Here is a 19,590-nt window from a genome sequence, read left to right as displayed (position 1 = left end):
ACTCCGGATCCAGCTAAAAATCACAAGGGGAGAGTTCAAGATTCCAACCCCAGTAATATCACTGACACAGAGATGTTAAAATTCCTATGAAAGCATCAAGGTCAGCTAATCAGGCACATTGTTACCACATCAGCACCCTGTTAGAGCTCTAACCCTGCCAGGGCTAAAGGAAATACTATGCATCTAGTGTGGGAGATAGAAATGACTCATGAACTTAAGTATTAACGGTAGCAATACTACTCATAAGGGACTGTGGTCAGAAATCTTTATTGAAGAATTTTCATTGGAAATCCTTCTTCTATTTTTTCAGACAGAAAATGGTCATAAAATCAGGAACAAAAATGACAATCTTTTCAGCTCAAGTCTGTGCAAAGCCCTACTGCACGACAGCATTATATTCAGACAACACGTTTTTGACTCCAGACAGCTGTCTTATCCGAGCACTGATTCTAAACTACTAGGAGAACTCCCTGGACAGTAAGATCACAACTATGAATGTGCTTGCGCATACTGTATATGTCAAAGAAAGCCAGGTGCTTTTACAAGTCCATGAGGTTTGATGAATCAGTTTCTGACCAACTTCCAAATCTCTGCAAATTGGCAACACCTGCCTCACAATGCCAACCTATTCTATGCATCTAAAACAAGCCACCTCAGTGCATGAATAAGCACTCCTACTACTAAGACAGAATAAGTCATCTGCAGCTGCCGGTGAATGATGCATATATGTAATTAACACATGAAAGGGATCATTTTATTCATTAAATGATCAAACTGTGTTCCTAATCTTTTTTGTACTACACTGTACATATCCTACTTTGCTTTATATAGATTATTGTAAACATTGAAAAACAGAGTCAGAATTAAACATATTAGCAGCGCAACTTTGGAGATCATGAGAGGTATTGGGGTCCCCACAGACTAGATTTAGTAAAAACAAGAAACGCCCTTCAGAATAAATAAAACAGTGGATGGAGAAACACAGCTGACTATGCAATACCTTTTACTTCCATAATCACAGCTTGTGCAAGGCTGTGCAATATCTAGGATGGGAATCTCCAGCCCTGGTCCTGAAGAGCCCCATTCCAGCAGGTTGGAATTAAATCAATACTTTCTTAAGATAAGGAACAATTCCTTTGCAATCAAATAGATCATCTGTTAAATTAATTTAAAGTTCATTTTGGAAGAAAAAAAATACAGTTCTCATTATCCCCCCCATGGACCAGGGTTTTCTTAATTGAACACATTAATTTGCTTGATTCACCAAGAGTTTACACAGGTGTTGCCAATCTTCAAAAAAACAAGGTGACCTATAAAACTAACAGGACTGGAACACTCCAGGGGACAAGGTTGGAGACCCTGAATCCAATGTAGAAACTACTACATTTGTCCTCTTTTATGTAAAAGAACAATAGCAGTCTTAACCAGAGGCTGAGGTCAACAGATAATGATGCTGCAGCACAGATTTACATGAGTGGATTCTTCTTCTTCCTACAGCTAACAGTCCAAGAAAAAACTGAATGAGGCTCCCATCAGCAAATGAGGACAAACAAAAAAAGGTCTTCTGGGTTTCAAGTGGCAGTATCTCAGTCAAACCCTTCACCAAACACGCCGCTGGCTCTCTCACCTAGCATTTTGGGTACCACATTCTACTTTTGATGGCCACCTTCATTTAATTTGGAGAATCCGAGGACATTCACACACTTTCGAAAACTGGGTCCACTTTGGTAATTGGGAATAGTGTGGGTCGTCCCTACCTTACCATGGTAGGGTGTCCCACTCACACTAGCAGCACTTTTTTTTAAAGGAAAGGCATTATCGGTGTATCGTAGGATGTTTCTCTACCAGAGCAGTCACTCAGTCCTCTAGTGCAGGCATTTACAGTTCAAACATGTGCTAAATGGTTACTGACCATCACTGCCTAGAGAATCCTGGTCCCAGTCAGCAAACTGCTATCTGGATTGGAGTTGACCAGGGTCCCCTCTGTTCCCTGTCCTACAATGACCACAAGTGGCTACCTACTGTATTAGCTGCCTGTGATCGGCGAGAGCTACATCATTATTCGATTCAAACCTACCGCAATAACACAAAGAGAAATACAGACACCATTAGAAAACATAAGCAGAATCGCAGATATAAACTCTTCCTGCTCCAAAGAAATTCTGATACTTAATTGAAAATCAGATGCACAGTGTACAGCTGTATACAGGGGTTAAAATCCCTGACAATTTCTTTAACTAAAGGCATTGCCAATGCATCAAAAAACAGGCTATAACAAAATCTAGGCATATGTTTAATCCAAGCCATCAAGAACAGGTGATACTCTAAAAATGCATGCATCAGAACTAGAAATAGAACAATTGGCTTCATAAAATGCATCACCATTCTTTTTGCCTTGACTCTCACAGTACTTTATTTCAAATTCATTTTCTTCAAACTTTTGCCGACACCCCACGTATTCAATCTGTTCTTCTACGGACCTTAAACAAACATTACCAGTCTCTCTCTTGGTGGGGATTTAATATAAAAGTTATACTGAGCTGCCTTGGTGGTAACAATCCTGCAGTCGCACACATACTCGATAGCTTGGATTCACAAGTGGTTCACAATCTCTGCATCACAAAGCCTTTGAGCCCTGTTGACACCAGAGCTGCTCCCATGCATATCTGTTTCCTGTACTTCCTGTGCAGAGTGCCAGCTGTAGCTACCCAACCAAATCAGAACTCTTCCCCTCGCTTCCAGAACTTCAGCACAATTCTATACCTCACCATCTCTAGATGTAATGTAACGCCGAGGGACATAACGTCTTTCACTCCTCGCAATTACACATTTCTAAGTAATACATAAGGGTTTTGTGGATGCACTTTTCAAAACAAAAATTATCTATCCCCACATCAGTATGTGTGTATAAAAAGGCAGAGGCAAAGAATGACAGTTCATCTCTATTGTTTTACATAAGCAAAGTAGGACATGAGTGAGATCTGGAAACTCCCAGCGAGGTGAAGAATTGCAGGTTGGCTTTGCTTGTTTTTTTTTTCTCACCTTCAACTTTGAGGATGAGCTTGATCGGTTTCACACAGCTGTGCAATTACTCAATTCACAGGAAATCTAGGCATTATCTCCAGGCAGCATCTTTCAAGCCACAAAACAACCAACAAACCCAGCCTTTGCTAATAATATTGCTTTTTCCAAAGCTGCCTGAGTCTCGTGTGGGACAGCTGGCCTTCAGTCCAGCAAGTTACCTGTCCGAGCCATCCTTTCTCATCTATGTACCATGCCAAGGTTAAAAAAAGCAGACGTCATCTGGGCCCCCAAAGTAAAAACTGCAAAAAAGACGATGTACAGCTTGACCCACTGAAGCTTCAGTTGATTTCAACAGGGTTTAGTCCATTGTGCCATCTCTCTACTTAGTACAGTAATACTTGTTTTTCTTCAAGAAGGCACAAAGAAGGACTACAAAATATTTAAAACAAAAGTTTTTATTGTAAGCTCAAATGCACAATGTTATGGCTGGGTTCAGATAAATACACTGTTCTTTTTTTAATTGTACCTTTTTTATTAAGTACTTCTATGTTGAATTATACTGCTCACCTAATAAAATAGGAAGGCATGGAATGGAGACGCTCAGAGCAGAATGTTCCCTCAGTGTAAAGTGCATGTTTGAAAGGTCACTGCAACCTTCAGCCTATCCTCTCTCAGCTGAAGGAGGATTATAATCATTTACAATATTGAAAGACATCTCCAGAGGCAGCCTGGATGTTTTGGGTTTTTTTCCCCCATTGCATTATAGAAGGTGCTGAGAGATTCTGGGCATTTTTTTCCTGCTTCACCATAGAAAGAAAAAAAATAGCAGTGCAGAGTAAAGAAGCAATACTTGTGCATTAAGAATTCAAATAATTTGATCTCTTAATTAAACATTCCACTTTTAAAAGGGATTTAAGCACTTTCAAGGTTTCTTAATTGACAGAAAAAAAACACAAGGATATGCGATTTATCTCCTGCATTCATACAATAGTAGAACACAGCGCAATAACCGTTCAACTGATTTGCATGCAAACTAGGACAGACTGCTACAGAGACATAATCCAATATTAATAAAAATTCCCAGGCTACCTCACTCCTAAAAATAAGCAGCTAACAAAAAAGCCACAAGTCATTAAAACAAAAAACACCCCCTCTGTACTTTTCCAACTATTCAGAATCCCTGAATTAAAACACATCCTCGCTTCCAACATAGAGAAACCAACACTTTCCTGTTCCATTGATTGTTTTGTTTGTTAATTGACAGGAATAATGTACTCATCTTTCTGCCTATTAATCTGAATAAAAAATATGAGCAGAACGTTGCTTTTCATCCTTTTGAAGAAGTAGTGTAAACGAAGATGACAAATAAACGGGGCATATTTTTCTCACAAACGTTAACAGTGCTGCCCATCTAAAATATTAACCGCACCCAATATTCTGAACTTTTAATAAAGCATATTAAAATGCAGGTAAAGCCGACATTGCAAAGGATTTCAAAACGTGGAGAATCAGCGATATGAAGGGCCATATAATAGCTTAGTCAATGGCCCAATGAGAAAACAGAAAATTACTTTTATTGGTGGACAAATGAAGTTAGAAAGAGGAGGAGAGGAAGACATTAGCTGACACCAGGAAACGCGCTTTTCCCTATTTTCATCGCTGTTAAAAAATTATCCTTAAAAAGTCCAGAATCAGATATTTAAAACAAAACACACTTTGTGAATTATCAGCAACTGAAATGCTCTCTCTGGTAATGAATGTTTCCAAGCCTGATAAACTGGACTTCATTAGCAGCAAACTATGGCATTAAAAAAAAAAAAGCATATAAAATATATGATCAAGAAAATCAAGGAAAAATAACAGCGCCTCAGATTTTATTGTTTTATTTTTAATGAAAGCCACTGTGAACTTAATCACGCAAAAGGGAATGGCGGATGAAACCCGCTGTGCATTCATCACAGTAATTCAACTGGATCCAAGAGTACCGTGACACTGATTGACAGCGACTTGGGCATAACCTTGCAGGTCTCTCGGTAACTGAGACAGGCAGAGATCAGCATCTGCTGTGATTTATGGTCACTAGAGTACACAGTTTAGCTGGAAGGTGCACAGCAAATGATAAAGAAAAAAATGACAAGTGCAGAAGTGATTGCATCTGTTTTCGAGGTTGACCGTGTCATTTATTCCTAGACATTAACTTTAGGCTGGATACAACACAGTAACAAATATTGTTACTACACAGGACCTTAAACCATGCATAACCAGGGACTAAAAATGCACGATGACATACGCCCAGAAATGTTTAACGCAACTGATTTTGAAGTTACATAAAATACCCCCCATCACTGTGTTTCTACGCATTCACAGATCTCGTATTGTACAAAACTCTCCAGTTTCAAAATGCTTGGTTTCCAAAAACTATAGTGCCAATATCAGAATAACTTCTGAAAACTACTCCCATTGTACCACTGGCGCAACAAAGCTGAATGATCCAGCAGGTAAGAGTATTTAAATAACACATATGAAGGTCGCCATGAATTGACAATATAACACAAAAGAGAAAGACGATTAAGATAAAATTACTAAGAACAGATACGAAGAACAATGTCATTTAACTCCTTTCCTTTCTCTGGCATATGGCCCTGTACAAAATACCCAGCTCCCAAATAAAAATCTTAATCCTCAACAATACAATCCTGTGGTGAGGCTAAACCTTTGCAACCCACCAGTTAATTCAGAAAAGCATGGTTTCTATTCCTGCATCGGTCTGTTTGGACATGTTCAATTTTCATTGCGAAAACAATGCTGAAGCTTCATTTAATTCTGAGGACAGTGCATTGTTTTTTTGGATACTCTACATAAAAACAGAAGAAACAAAGACATACTTTTCTCCAAAAAACCTTTTCCAGAACTCGGCAGCATCTGCTTTCGTGATCCGGAATGTGTCTCCCTGGAACTGTCCGGCAGGGAAGATGGCTTTAATCTCTGCAAGCATGTGACTGAAGATCAGAGACAGCTTGGTGAGGTTCCGCCTGTTTGAGAAACAAAATTCACGTTAATATACAGATCCAGCCTTGATAAATTAAGAAAGAATTCTGCATCTTCAAGACTGGCAAAAAACTCCCTATGCCTGAAGGTCCAGAAGTCCTCTCCTCTGATCAGGCAAAGAAGTTAACTTCACATTAAGTTAAATTCACTGCACAACATGCAGACCTAAGCTAAAGGACTGTACATTAGGCCTACTAGGAAGTTCTTCTTTATCGGCTCTGTGACTTCATAAATAAAATGACTACTGTACATTGTTTTTTAATTATGACCTTTAGACCATTTTAAACTCCTAGACTCCCATGATTTTTTGTTCTCTTTTCTTGGAAGCTTACCATCTATGCCTTGGTACACTCGGCCTCAAAAGTCAGAATTTCCACACATTCAAACAGCTGGTTGGGGTGGTGGCATTACACCATCAAGAAGGGTTAAGGCAGTTCTTAAATCTTTCTGAACCTTAACTGGAATTACATTCTATTATGCACTGCTCCAATGAAAATAAAATTCTAACCCATCTCAACCAAGACAACACGTTGCACACTTTGAACGAAAATAAACAACTCCAGATTGTTGTGATCGGATAGATTATCTGAAAAGTAAGGTTAAAACGAAGGATGTGTGGTTATTTACATTACACATGATCAACTCGTGCCAAAAACCAAAATAGGTTCTTGGTGTGGATGACGTCTGCTATTAGGTGCACTATGAGTAGACCCTGTTTAGAAACTGATCGTAAGGAGCAGACAACAGTGATAACTGTGCCTCAAATAGGAAGTGTACAGTCCTTTCCTTCGGGACATAAAAATGAAAAAAAATCACTTTCTGGAAATTTGATTTGCTGCCATATGGTGCTGAATGATAACAGCAACATTGTAAAGTCAGTTTGAAGAGTTTCATAACGGACCATTTAACACACACACAGGCTGGATCACACTAGGCAGTCTTGAATACAGTACGCTGATACTTTCTGAGAAAGCAGCTGGTTTGCGCTTTGAAGCAGGAAGATGCTTCTAACCATGAAGGCAGGTAGAGAAACGGAGAAGCCATCTAATGCTTCAAACAAATAGAAAACCACATCAGGCCTCAGCTAACATAAGGCTGGTGGGGTTACTTCTGCAGCTGTGCTCTCGCTGTACTGTACGCCCGGAGGGCAACAGACATGTGGAGATGAAGCCAGTACTCGAGCATCACAGATCGTCACGCTCTGATACACTTAATCTTAAGATTTGGAGAATACCAAAGAAAAACTGGCAAGCTGTGCTTGGTACAACAGGGACTCGTGATTTGTAGTACTTGTGAGATGCTAAATCCTAGCACCCCAAAGACGCCTCTGGGATTAACACGCTGTGGTAAAAGCTTTCGGTAAACGGCTGCTTTTGACACTCAATTAGGCAGCGTGACTTATCCAAGGTGTGTGTGACTAGGATTGAACTGAAACCCTGACTGTAGGGCACAGATAACCAGCTTATCAGAGGACTGACAGCTCTCAATCTGCTTTACACTGCTGACGCAATGACAAAATAACCAGGTCAATTAAAATAAAAATGTAAGACTTAGACATTAATCACTGGATATTTCCGAAACTTCTCCGCTTTTAGAAAAGCTGGAAAAAGTTTTTTTTTTAAGTGCATTAACTGCCCCACAGCTTCACTACGGCCCTGCGGCGACTAAGTCGATGAACTCAATGTTAATAAAACTCAAATTCCAGGAATTATCATGCACCATATTGAGCTAGTTCAATCAAATATGTTAAATCACCAAAGAAGGGTTCTTTCAATGGGCAGCCATGCAAGAAACATATTTGTGACTGCAACAGGTCAGCTTCCGATCAGGGAAAAATGTTTACCGGGCTGTCGTTCAATGTCACCATCCCAGGTGTGAAGATTCAGTGTAGAGGTACAATTAAAGATTATATTCTTGCGCATGCATCCCACCAGACACCAATTCAGACATTGTACCCGTGTCATAGTTACAGCACCGCGTCAGATAGCGTCACTTTGTTTCATAAGTATTAATAGCAGGGACAGTCAATAAATCTCCTGGCTGGAATACAGCAGCAGGTTGGCAGGGTAAGTATTGTTATCATATAGATTAGGTTTTGGTGTAAGTGTTTTGGCATGAACAAATCAATCAATACATTTTTATAGCTACTACACTTAAAATGTCTTCAATGAATCCTAGCCATAAACTGAGACTGACCAAGCTTTTTTAATAGTCCATGATGCAAAAGAAACTTTATGCACATCTTGTGCTTAAACACTACTGTATGTCAACACTTAGCATTGACAAAAAACAAAACAAAAAAAAAAACAAATATGCTATCATTCAGCTTTCTCAGTTGAGAGTTTTGGAAAAGCACTACAAAACGGCAAAAATTGATAGCTCACAGGACACCATGAATAAACAAAAAGAACCAGGCACTTTCACTAAGACAAAAACTACTAATCCTTGCAACAGATTAGATCTAACAGACGTGTTCTTAAACATGCTACTAAAACTCAAGGATGTAAATTTTCACATTTTGTATTTGGATGTGAAATGGGTACAAAAAAATAAAAATGCTGGAGTGAAACTGAAAGAAAACACACACTATGTTCGAGAACACCAGTGAATCACAATGCATGACACACTCCAGTTTGCCCAAGAAATGACTTTACAAATTACAAATCCCAAATTTCTGACAGGAAAGAACTGTATTCAGTAATTTTGAGGATAAAGTATTTCTGCCATGTTCATTTTACTAAAAAAAAATACTGGTACTATAACTAATTCTTGAATAAGTAAAATACTAGTAATCAGAAGTCCAGACTTTGTCTGCTTGTCAGTCATGCATTTATATTGAGTATTACTGGGGCGTTATGATTAAATTATTGAAGTTGAAGATCGAGTATTGTACAGGAACAATTGCTTTGCAGGACTTGCACAGATATGGTCCTGTATTGCACGTTTTCCCATGTCAGGGCCCAGTGTAGGAAAGCAGAGAGAATTCAATAAATTCATGCCATAAGGGCCCAACAGATAAGCTCCTGCAAACGTGATTAATTCAACTCTATAGAGAAACAGCAAAAATGTGCCGGAGGTCCTAAGAGGAAAAGTAAGCTAATCGTTTTCAGTAAATCCTCGAGCATGTTCTTTTTTTTTTTTAAAGATAAAAATAAAAATGCAAATTCCTCAATGCATTGACTGATTTGGTTTTATAAGAGACGTTATCTCTGCAATTGGTAAATCTGCTTACAAAGCATGTTGGGCTCTCACCACATGGCTGCCAGTAAGCAAACCATGTGAATAAGGTGTCGGTGGGGTTACAGATGTATTTGTGATCGGATCATTTAACAGATCTATTAATTCTGTTTTTTTTTTTCAAACTTAGATGCGACAGCATGAGGCCAGAAATTGTTCTAATTGTGTGCTGTCTGTAAATCCAATGAATCAGTTGCATCACTGTGCAAAAAGGCATTCAGTTTTCCTACACTTGCTCTTATTCAGACCCACACAGGTCCGCAGTTGTCCTTATACACTAACGTGAAAGGACTATTTTTTGTTGCACATGCCAGGGTGGTTACAATATTCTGCAAAAATCTCTCCTAAAATACCCACAGGAGACTGCCTTATGAAAATTTATCATAGCATCAAGAGCTGTACGGTACGCTGTGCAAAATCGTTGTATTGTCATAGCCTAGGTCTGAGAAATAAATCTGCAGTAACAAGCCAGCCCTCCTACTCAGTCTTTGGGTTGTCCACTTTGGTATTTAAAATGAAAGATCACACAAGTTGCAAGTGAGTGTGGGTGGCAGCAATACTCAGCCAGTTACAACCTAGAGCCAACTGTACCTCTGTATCTCAGGAGCCACCCCTCCTCCAAAACCTATTTGTTCTCCAACTGCTTTTTCAAGCAATCGTCTTACACAAGAACTGCAAAACAAAACACTGTACAGAGCTGTAAACAGCAGTAAAACAAGCTTTACGGAGTTCAAAGAAAAAGTCAATTTGAGGAAGAGAAGGGAAGATTTCTGCTGAAACGTATGACTTCTCATTTCCGTTTGAAGATGAATAGCAGCAGAAAACGACAGAAAATTATGATGCATATGTTGCCCTCTATTTCACTCGGGCCATGACAACAAAGCACAGAGAACAGGTAATCTCTCGCCAGGGACCTGCTACAAACAAATACAAACATGTCCAGTTGTTCAAGTGCTAAGATACACAGCACACAAGAGTTTAGTCCTGCACAGACAACAGATTGCCTTCCATCCTTTCACTTCTGCCATGGGGAAATGAAGTGACAAACCTTCCATCTTATAACAGAAAACGCATAATCTGCTACAGAAAATAAAGCCCTGTAAAAGCACGGTAAATTTTGCTGAAGTTTAGAAAAATATACTAATGAGGAAGAAGGCTTTCTGGTGCGTAAACACAGCTGGTTCAAGAGCCCCATCCTCTTTAGAGATAACCAAGCCCTGCTTCTTTTTAAAAATATAATTTGCCATTCAGAGAGGATGCTAAAAGACCACTGGTGCCTGAAGTTCTCATGACTCTACAGCGCTGAATGGTCGCTACAGGGTAGTTGAGGAACACTCCCCAAGAACTTGAACCTCCACAGAGCACAGAACAAAGCACTGTTAAAACCCTCCCAGCCTAGTTTTCTGAAAGCTTCCCAACATTTAAATAAAATTACTTAAAGACAACAAGGCCTGCAGTGATTGTGCAAAACCAATGGCAAAAGCAGACGCAGAACGAAATGGCAACAGGCAAAAGTAAAAAGTTTTGCTTATGCAAAAAAAAAATGTAAAAAGAGGTCTTGGCTGCTGTTTCCTTTCAGACAAAGGAAACAAAAATCACCTTGAAAAGTACGAAGCAGAAACCTTCCGATGCCGTTTGGGTCTTGTTGTTGTAAATAAAACCTAAACAGGAAATTACAAGCCTATTAACAGCTTTCAAATAAATGTCAAGTTACATGTGACACTCCAGGCTAAGAGATTGGGGGAGCAAGCGTTCAGTACAGTACTCTTACACTGCCATAAACGTAGAGAGTTTAACTCAAAGTGCTCGGGGGCTGATTGAGAAGAAGCACCAGAAAGCCTGGATACATTACGCCACCCCCTGACTGGCTACCACGAAGCGTACCAATTAGTAACGTGGGTCAATGTCTTTGTCATCCATACTCCACAAAACACAGAGAGATTCTCCTTCACTGTATAACAAGATGCCAGTGAGCCAAACTCAAGCACTACTAGAAATTCTGCAATTTGCGCCTTTTCCCTGGGCTGTACTAACTGCCGTGTCAGTGTTCTTTGGGGTCTCCTTTAATAAAAAAAAACTAAATATTAATGGAAACAGGGAGTACAGCATCACTCATTACATGCCACATAGTAACCTTGAAGGAGTAATTTCTGAAGAATTAAAGGGAATTTATCAGTTGACTTTAAAAATACATGAAAAAGACAGTATCATAAGTTTTGCTTCTGCCCCTCCTGATTACAACAAGTGTGGAAAGCTTTCTCTGAACAATTCTGTAAAAATCAGGTTCACAAATTTCTTTTCTGGTGTGCATTTTAAACTTTTCAACTACCGCTTCGGACTCTGAACGATCTCAGTACCTAAAATGTTCCATCTAGTCAGTATGATTGTATGCTCAATCGACAAATGTCAAAAACGCCTTTCTCTGGCACAGACCTAATGTATGACTGACACAAGACACGCGGTGGGGGGTGAGGGGACGGATGAAGTTAGGAAAGATTAAACGGAAACATACAGTTATTTTTGCATTGTCAACTTTTACCCGTTTTAATAATTGTTGCTGCTGTACATCAGCCTCAGCATACAGAATACAGAAACTACTGCTCCATCTGTGGTCTGAGCTGGCAACATGTGATGGCCTTTTCATTCTCGAGCCACAGGAGAGACGGCGAGACAGCAGAAAATTGCACTCCTCCTGGCCTACATGGCAAGAATCCCAAAAGTCTCACTCTCAGGACGCGAAATGGAGCAGAGAGCATTCGTATCGCTCCGATACCTGAGCCCCTGCTCGGAAACCAGAAGTATTAAGATGCCTGGAAGTTACATTGATCTGAGCGTAGAAAAAAAAAAAAAAAAAAAGCATCTCTTCAATTTCCACCAGCTCAGCAATTTAGACTCCCTCAAGATTTCGACCGTAAGCTAAGTCACAGGCATGGTTTTGAAGCTGAAGGTTTGTCCAAATAAACAGCACGTTTAGTTGTTCCATTAAACAACCTGGACAGCTGTGGAAAAAAAGACTGAATCAGGCTCTTAAGGATGAATGGCTCCCCTCTCATCCTTTTTAAGGTTAAAGGTAGATGCAGCACCTAACAGGTGTTCATGGCTAAAATTGCAGGCCATATCATTCCTGCTAGAAGGCTGGAGGCTGGGTTTCTCTTTGATGCCCTGTACCAGAGGAATGATCAGCTCAGTTTCCTAGTGCATTTATTACCAGTGGTTATGAGCTGCTGTGGAACAGCACTTTAGCAAAGGGTCATCACACACGGCCCCGTGATTACAGAGGAGATTCACACCGCCCCAGGAACCTCTGCTTATTGATCTAATTAATGGCCAGGCCTTTTAAAGCAGCGCCTGTGGGATAAAAGACTGCAGCAATACTCTGTGACCTGGAGAGAGAGTTGACCCACCAGAGTTTGCGGTGTCCTCTCAGCCGAGAAGTGATCCATCAGCAGGAAGAAATCACCGAGGACAAAGCCTCCCCATAACAAGACGACATTTTTAATTTTCTTTTCTCCCTTAAACTGTAAAGCGTAAACTGCACATTTCCTTTTTTAACTTCTTGTTATTAATCTACAATCAGCCTAAAATACAAAGGCAGAAAAAAAAAATCTGCACTATTTTTATGGTCTCGCCTACATCTACTCCCTCCTCACCCTACTCAAGATATAATACTTGCAAACATAAATAAAAAGCTTACCAGCAGCTTAAGTCAAGACCAGCACAGCTTTATGTTGATTAATGAAATATCAGAGTGCTGCAGTGTGCCAAAACACTCTAGCATATTCATTGTAGGCCGAAATGGATTAAAAGTACTTCAATTACATTATACGTTGAAATTCTAAATAATTCATGACAATACACAAAAGAGTAGCCATTCCAAGTCAAGGGATTTCATTTTCAAGCAGAAAATGAATGTAACCAGGATGGACTCCAAGTCTGTGAAGCCAAGTCACTACTGATTGATCTAAATTAATTATGTTGAACTCAGTACAGTGCCTCTACTTTGGCTTTTAAAGGACTCTGCCTGTCCTTTAAAAGAAAAACTAAATATGCACTGAGCATTGTTCCTGACTTCAAATAACTTCTAGCCCTGTTGAGAATTCTGTAGTGAAGTCTGTGAGAGTAGTGTCTTTAGGGCTCATTAGACCAGTAAAAAACAAAACTTTAGCACGAAATTATGGAATTAGGAGAGAACAGAATAGTACAGCAATTCACTTTGCTTTGTTCTTTTTAAACGGTCTTTATCTGCTAATAAGGTAACAGTCACCAACAGTACCTGAGGAATTGAAAAGTTTGAGGTTTGTCACCTCAAACACATTGAGTTTTAGTTCTGTTCAACAGCCTACATTACATTCTCATTGTTTCCTGGCACCTGTGGTGCTTAAAACTCAGAACTCAAAACCTAATTCCGTTTTCTTACCTGTTTATACTCCTTGACTTGGAGGAGTGAAAAAACAACAGAAAGCCCTTTCTTTCTAAGAAGGTCGTCGCCAGTCGTCAGTACCATGACAGGCAGGCATTAGACAAATACTGAACATTTTCAAAAGGCTTTTTTTTTGCCTGCGCCAACAGTTTCACACAACGTATGTAAGAGTTGCTTTTCGTACACTGTTTCAGCTGGCATGCTTTGTGGCTGCACATTAACAGCACATGTTCGTAGACTTTAAACGCCCATAACAGGAAAAGTCTAGACTCCAATAACTTAGCTGCTGACCCTACTGTGGTCAGCAAGCTTAAGATAATCGATGACACACAAGGAATAACACATTATGTTGTTTTAACATTAAGTTGCCATGGCTGAACCGTCAGTCAGGACTGCATACTATAGTGATTCACAGGATTTAAACATCAGTTCCAGAACCCTTAAGAAGCATAGACTATAGAAAAAAAAAGACTTATTTTTCAATTAAAAGGTCTGACAACTGATGGCTGACAAAGCACACACCATTTAAATCCTCCATTTTGATAATTCTGCGGGTTCTCCAAGACAAGAGATTTTTTTGTCTTTCCCTTTAAAGCAATACAAGTTACCAACTCATTGTCAGAGGTGATCCCCATGGTTATGGAAGCATTTTCAATAAAAATTGCCTTAAAATAATGTCTCCAGAATTTCTGTCTAATGGGGAAGAAAAGAACGTTTCAGTTTCTGCTGTTTTAATTGCTGCTGGGGCTGGTTTTTTTTTCCATAGCCCTAAAGACTACAACAAAGACTAAAGACATTCTAACTAGCAGCCTCCTTTTCACTTTCATTTTTAACTACCATAAATTATTCAGAAAATTTGATTTTTTCAAATTATTTACAGAAGAGCAAAAATTATGCTGTCCTCTGTGACTGAATGAGAAATTAAAGCAGTTTAGGGAGTGTGCCGTTCAGAATGAAATCGCTCATTTTTAGCTCACCATATCCTTTCTGTACGTGTGTACATTACGCCATCTTTAATGAGACTTGGCACAAGAAAAATTCATTCGATTGTATTACAGAAATCAATGCACTCAGTCCTTTGTGCTGTCAGAGATGCACCTCTTAAATGTAACTCAATGACACTAAATTAAGTTTATGACATAACGAGCCACTGGTTAAGGGTTCCTTAAAATTGAATAACAAACAAATAAAGGTAGGGTAATGGACAGTTAATATAGTACAAGTCAGTTTTAAAGATATGAGTCACTCTGACAGTCTGCTCCATGCCGGCTTACAACACTGAAATTTAAGACATTTATCACCAATGTGACAGTTAGCATCTACTTTTTCATGTTGTAATACCATGAGGTATCTAATGTATTCATGAGCAAACACAATCGCAGATGACACTGTCATATGGCCGGTTAAAACAGAAAGCAGACATCAACTCACATCCTATGGCCAACACAATTGCTGATTTGTTGTTCATATTTATATGGCAAAATGTCCTGCTTTTACACATTCAAACTAATAACAACTGACGTACAAACATTATATGCAACAATTTATATTGAATAATATTGTGTAAGTCATAGGATACTTATGTGCAAATGATTACTGGAGTATAAAACCAGTGGACTGTTTTCCCATCAATGTAATTTGTTTTAATGTCCATATACTTTACCAGGTGCAGAGGGGGTAATATCCGCAAACACACAACTTTCATCACATAGTTGTCTTTTAAAAACCGAGCAAGCAGCTCTCGGCAGACTTCATTAAAAAAATTAAAAAGGATTATTTCTTCATAAGACAGCTGTGGTGCTGGGGAAGTGTAGGTGAGAAAAAAAAAACATGAAGCTGAGCAGCCAAACTGTTTTATCAATTTCTGATTTACAAAAATCCCCCCCAAACTATACATTACAGTATGCAAATATCAAGCTAGCAAGCACGGCGAAGGTTTTTCAAAATATTTCAGAGACATTCTCAAGAGAAAATGGGTTAGGAATAAAAACAACTTTCTGCATCTTCTTCGAAAGTTCTAAAATCGCATTTTGTCAGCGGATCGCCATCTTATTTTTGAGGACAAAAATCCAAAGGAGTCTGTTCCTTTCACTGGGAATGCAGGTCCATCTGTCGCTCAATCAATTGCGCAGTTCAATCACCCACTCCCCCCCTGTGGTGTTCTAATAGGCCATATAAGCCTCATATTCTCCCCCTTCAACAACTTTCTGTTAACAGGACTATCAGCAGATATTTTCTCCTCAAACCTTTATATGCAAATGTCACCAAAGGTCAGACCTAACGATACAATAGAAACACACAATAACGACACGATAGAAAGAAAAAACAAGACAACATGCCCTACAAAACAAAACGCTTTCCTGTATTTCAGAAGGGTACTGCAAATCACTTCAATATAAACGGGGAAGCAATTATATCATTCAAACTCATTCATCGAGCCAACTCTAAAATCAAACCCCAAGATTTCATGGGTGGGACTTTTCTCACAAGGGCCCAACTACTGCTCTTGCGACGTTGCTTTTAAATAGTACTGCGAGACGGCATGAAGGAATACCCAAGAACAAAGATTTCTTCATAGTTTCTGAAAAACTAACATTGCTGCATACAGCTATGACCTTTAAGGACTTGTTCGGGCGTCGTCAGAGAAAAAAATAATAATGCGTCAAATGTCAAAGGACTGATTAATAATTAGTCTGCACAATGTAGCCCACTTGCAACTAATATGCAAATGCAGTGAGAATATATTTCCCCCCCATGTGCATATTTGACCCACTCTAAGATACAATCTAATGATCAAATGTTTCCCCAACAATTCTCTATCAAATATGCTAAGCCATGTTGAGAGCTTTCAGAGAACAGCAAAAGAAAGGAATCCAAGCTTCTTTGTACCCAATAGACTCACATATCGTGTTTGTGCTTTGTATTACTACCTGTGATTTTAACATGATTAATTTCCACAGATCACCCAGAGTGAACAAATAAGAAATGCTTCACCGGTCTAATTATCTGAATAGCCACAGAAGGTCCAAGTGTTTGTTGGCAGAATCATGTTCACAAATATTTACCTGGATTCCTTGATTTTGGTCAACAATCCTCAACCAAGAAAGATTCATCTGATTAAAACAAGAAATGCTAGTTAGCGATGTTCAAAGATTACACAGTCTATAAGCACCCACATTTATTGCGATATGAGTAACAGTAATGGTAGTTCATCAGCGCTGAATACCTTAATATCACACGACTGACAAAATTGGCCACCCACACAAGTCACATAACATATCACATATTTGAGAGATTCAAAAGCTAGAAGAAGACAATACTAAAAGCTCATTTGTGCTTCTCCTTACAGTATAGTTTAAGGGTGACTGTTATAGCATGACTTCTTGTTTAAAACCTCACTGAGCTCGACACAAGACTGCACACATTTAAAAGACGCATATCTATTTTGTAGGCATTTTTTAAAATTGCAGATCGCATCGTGAAATTTTACTCGTTTTGCCTTTACCCACGTTTGTCGGATGGTGAAATTTTGTAGTGTTCAAGAGCTTGAACCACAAACGTGTGATACCGTAAACTTAATTAATTCACCCGTGAAAAGGACATTCTGTCAATTATTTTACACTTACACGAACAGTGGGACACTGCAAAATGTTTCAACAAAGTAACAGAAGACAGAATTTGACAACTCATTATCTACATTTGAATGAGAATGAGGTGTCATTAGAATTAATTAAACATAAGAAATTAAATGTTTTTAAAGCCATTACAGCACCCCCTTATAAACAGGACGCAAACACCATAGGAGGGGTCTCTTTCGCCAGCTGCGCTCCTCCATACAAGACTAGCTTGAGCTGTCCTGCCTGTTAAGATCCCAGTGGGAGGCCATTTAAAGCCAAATGAAACACTGGCTGTGTGAAGCACGCATCCAGACCCGAGCCAGGACAGCTGCTCCCGGGGTGGAGATAACATACTCCAGCACCCCTGACCTGCCTCTGTGGGCCCACACCGAAATGAGAGGGGATGAGCAAGACCATTTCTCACATATGTCCTGCCTGGACCCCCACCTGCTGCCCCCCACCCCCACAATCCAGAAGGGATGTTAAAAGGCGAGATGCATGCAGTCTGCCAGTTGTGATTGTGTAAAGAAAATGCCAATTTGAATTGGTAATTGTTCATTTGCTCCATGTACTGGTTTGCTTTGTGCATGCTTTTTTCTGCCTAATTGTAAGAACAAATCCGAGATACGCCTCCTCTTTCAAACAAATGTCTGCTTTTTGTTTTAAAATAACTAAAAACTTCGAAGAGTTACAATTCCTAAGAACTACACTTGATAACCAGAGATTCAAATCACATCAAAAATCCATTGCATCATATTTAAAACAATAACAGATAAGAGGTTAAATGTAACAACATGCATACTCTGACAGAATACAACCATTGGCATCAATATTAGCTTTTTATTCAATAGAAGTCTAATTCCTTTCTTTCAGTGATTAATGTGAATCACAGGCCGAGCAATGTATTCACAGCATGTTGAAAACCAACATCAGCTGTACACAAGGAACGATGTGGGCATGCCAACAAGAACTAATGAATTTGAACTCCATTAATTTCCTAACAGACCTTGCCCAAACCAGCTTTGGCATGGGATCTCATTTCAAAACGGAGATTCAGACCGCAACTTCATTAACATGACCCACATCATTCAGTAGCTCCGTCCCACTCAAGAGGCAGGGCTGTTTCTAAATGGACTGAAACAAATCGTTAGCTGAAGATACAGTTCATGCTTCCATCCATTTTCCTTGAATTTCATTAAAGCAAACAATCAGCAAAGACAAATTATGAACCAGAAAGAAATAACGTCTCCAACGGGAATCTGCCTTAAAACGTTTGGTGGCAAAGGTGTTTAAGGAAAGGAGAGTGAAGAACAGCACCAACTTTAGAATTTTAATTTTAAAAGGCTACCAAACAAGATAGCACTGAAATATTTAAGGTGCAAAAACAAATATTTAATAATAAGCCCAGTCAGAACATTTGTATACAATAGGTTGAAACAAAAAAGATACATGAATGAAAAACAGCCCCGAAAAAAAAAAAACTCTGGTGTCGGGACTCCCTAAGGACATGAATCAAAAGTTATTTGCTCCAAGAAGTGATTTGCTATCACTTCAAATGTGGCATGCCTAAAAAGACTGTTTAGGAGTGTCTGTCAGGAAACCACGTTACCCCCATTTTGTTAGTTTGCTTGGTTATTACAGAAAGTGTGATGGTCCAGAGGCCCTCCATAATTCACAGCACTTTGACTGGAGAAACCTGGCAGAGCTTACAGGCACGGCATAAAACACTGTTATTCCTCCAGCATTCTTGAGAGTCCTGGCTTTACGAACATTCCAGAGAAAAGGGTCATGTGGTCAGTGTTCTGACATCTGACAGCTACAGGCTGTCACTCCTCGCACAGTCACAGTGTCCACAGTCATGCAGTCTTGTGACCAATGTTCAGAGTTCACCTGTCCATGGTTAGTGCACAAAACCAACTGGTGTTGAACAATGCTGCTTTGTAAGTGTGAAGTGTTTGTTCACAGTAAACCGATAGCGGTTTAGGTTATCATACTGGCCTAGACGTATTTGGACAAAGGAAAAAATAAGGGAGAATTGTAACAAAAAAATGCTGATTTACAGCTTTCACAGAGTGCTTGCTTATGAAAACAATTTAAAAGCATTCTCTTGCATTGTTGATGATTTCAAGCTTCCAGAACAACAATGGTTTTTCTGGGCACACTCCGTAGGAACCATTTATCAAGTGGCTCCACAATAACTCTCATTTTGGAAAGCTTAGAAGATTTGGGTTCTGCTTGATTTCA

The 19,590-nt window shown here is 39.3% G+C and overlaps 1 protein-coding gene across 2 annotated transcripts in view; it reads right to left on the bottom strand.

The window, feature by feature from the left end:
- Positions 1-19,590, bottom strand: part of cblb (Cbl proto-oncogene B, E3 ubiquitin protein ligase) — a 75,265-nt gene that overhangs the window by 30,967 nt on the left and 24,708 nt on the right. For both annotated transcript variants that reach the window (XM_006628055.3, XM_069190001.1), the window contains exon 4: positions 5,910-6,056. In XM_006628055.3, the coding sequence (XP_006628118.2) occupies positions 5,910-6,056 (147 nt within the window). The remainder of the gene's footprint in view (positions 1-5,909; positions 6,057-19,590) is intronic.

This window comes from Lepisosteus oculatus, chromosome 5 (assembly GCF_040954835.1).
Source record: "Lepisosteus oculatus isolate fLepOcu1 chromosome 5, fLepOcu1.hap2, whole genome shotgun sequence".
NCBI lineage: Eukaryota > Metazoa > Chordata > Actinopteri > Semionotiformes > Lepisosteidae > Lepisosteus > Lepisosteus oculatus.
This window is presented reverse-complemented; position numbering and strand designations above follow the sequence as displayed.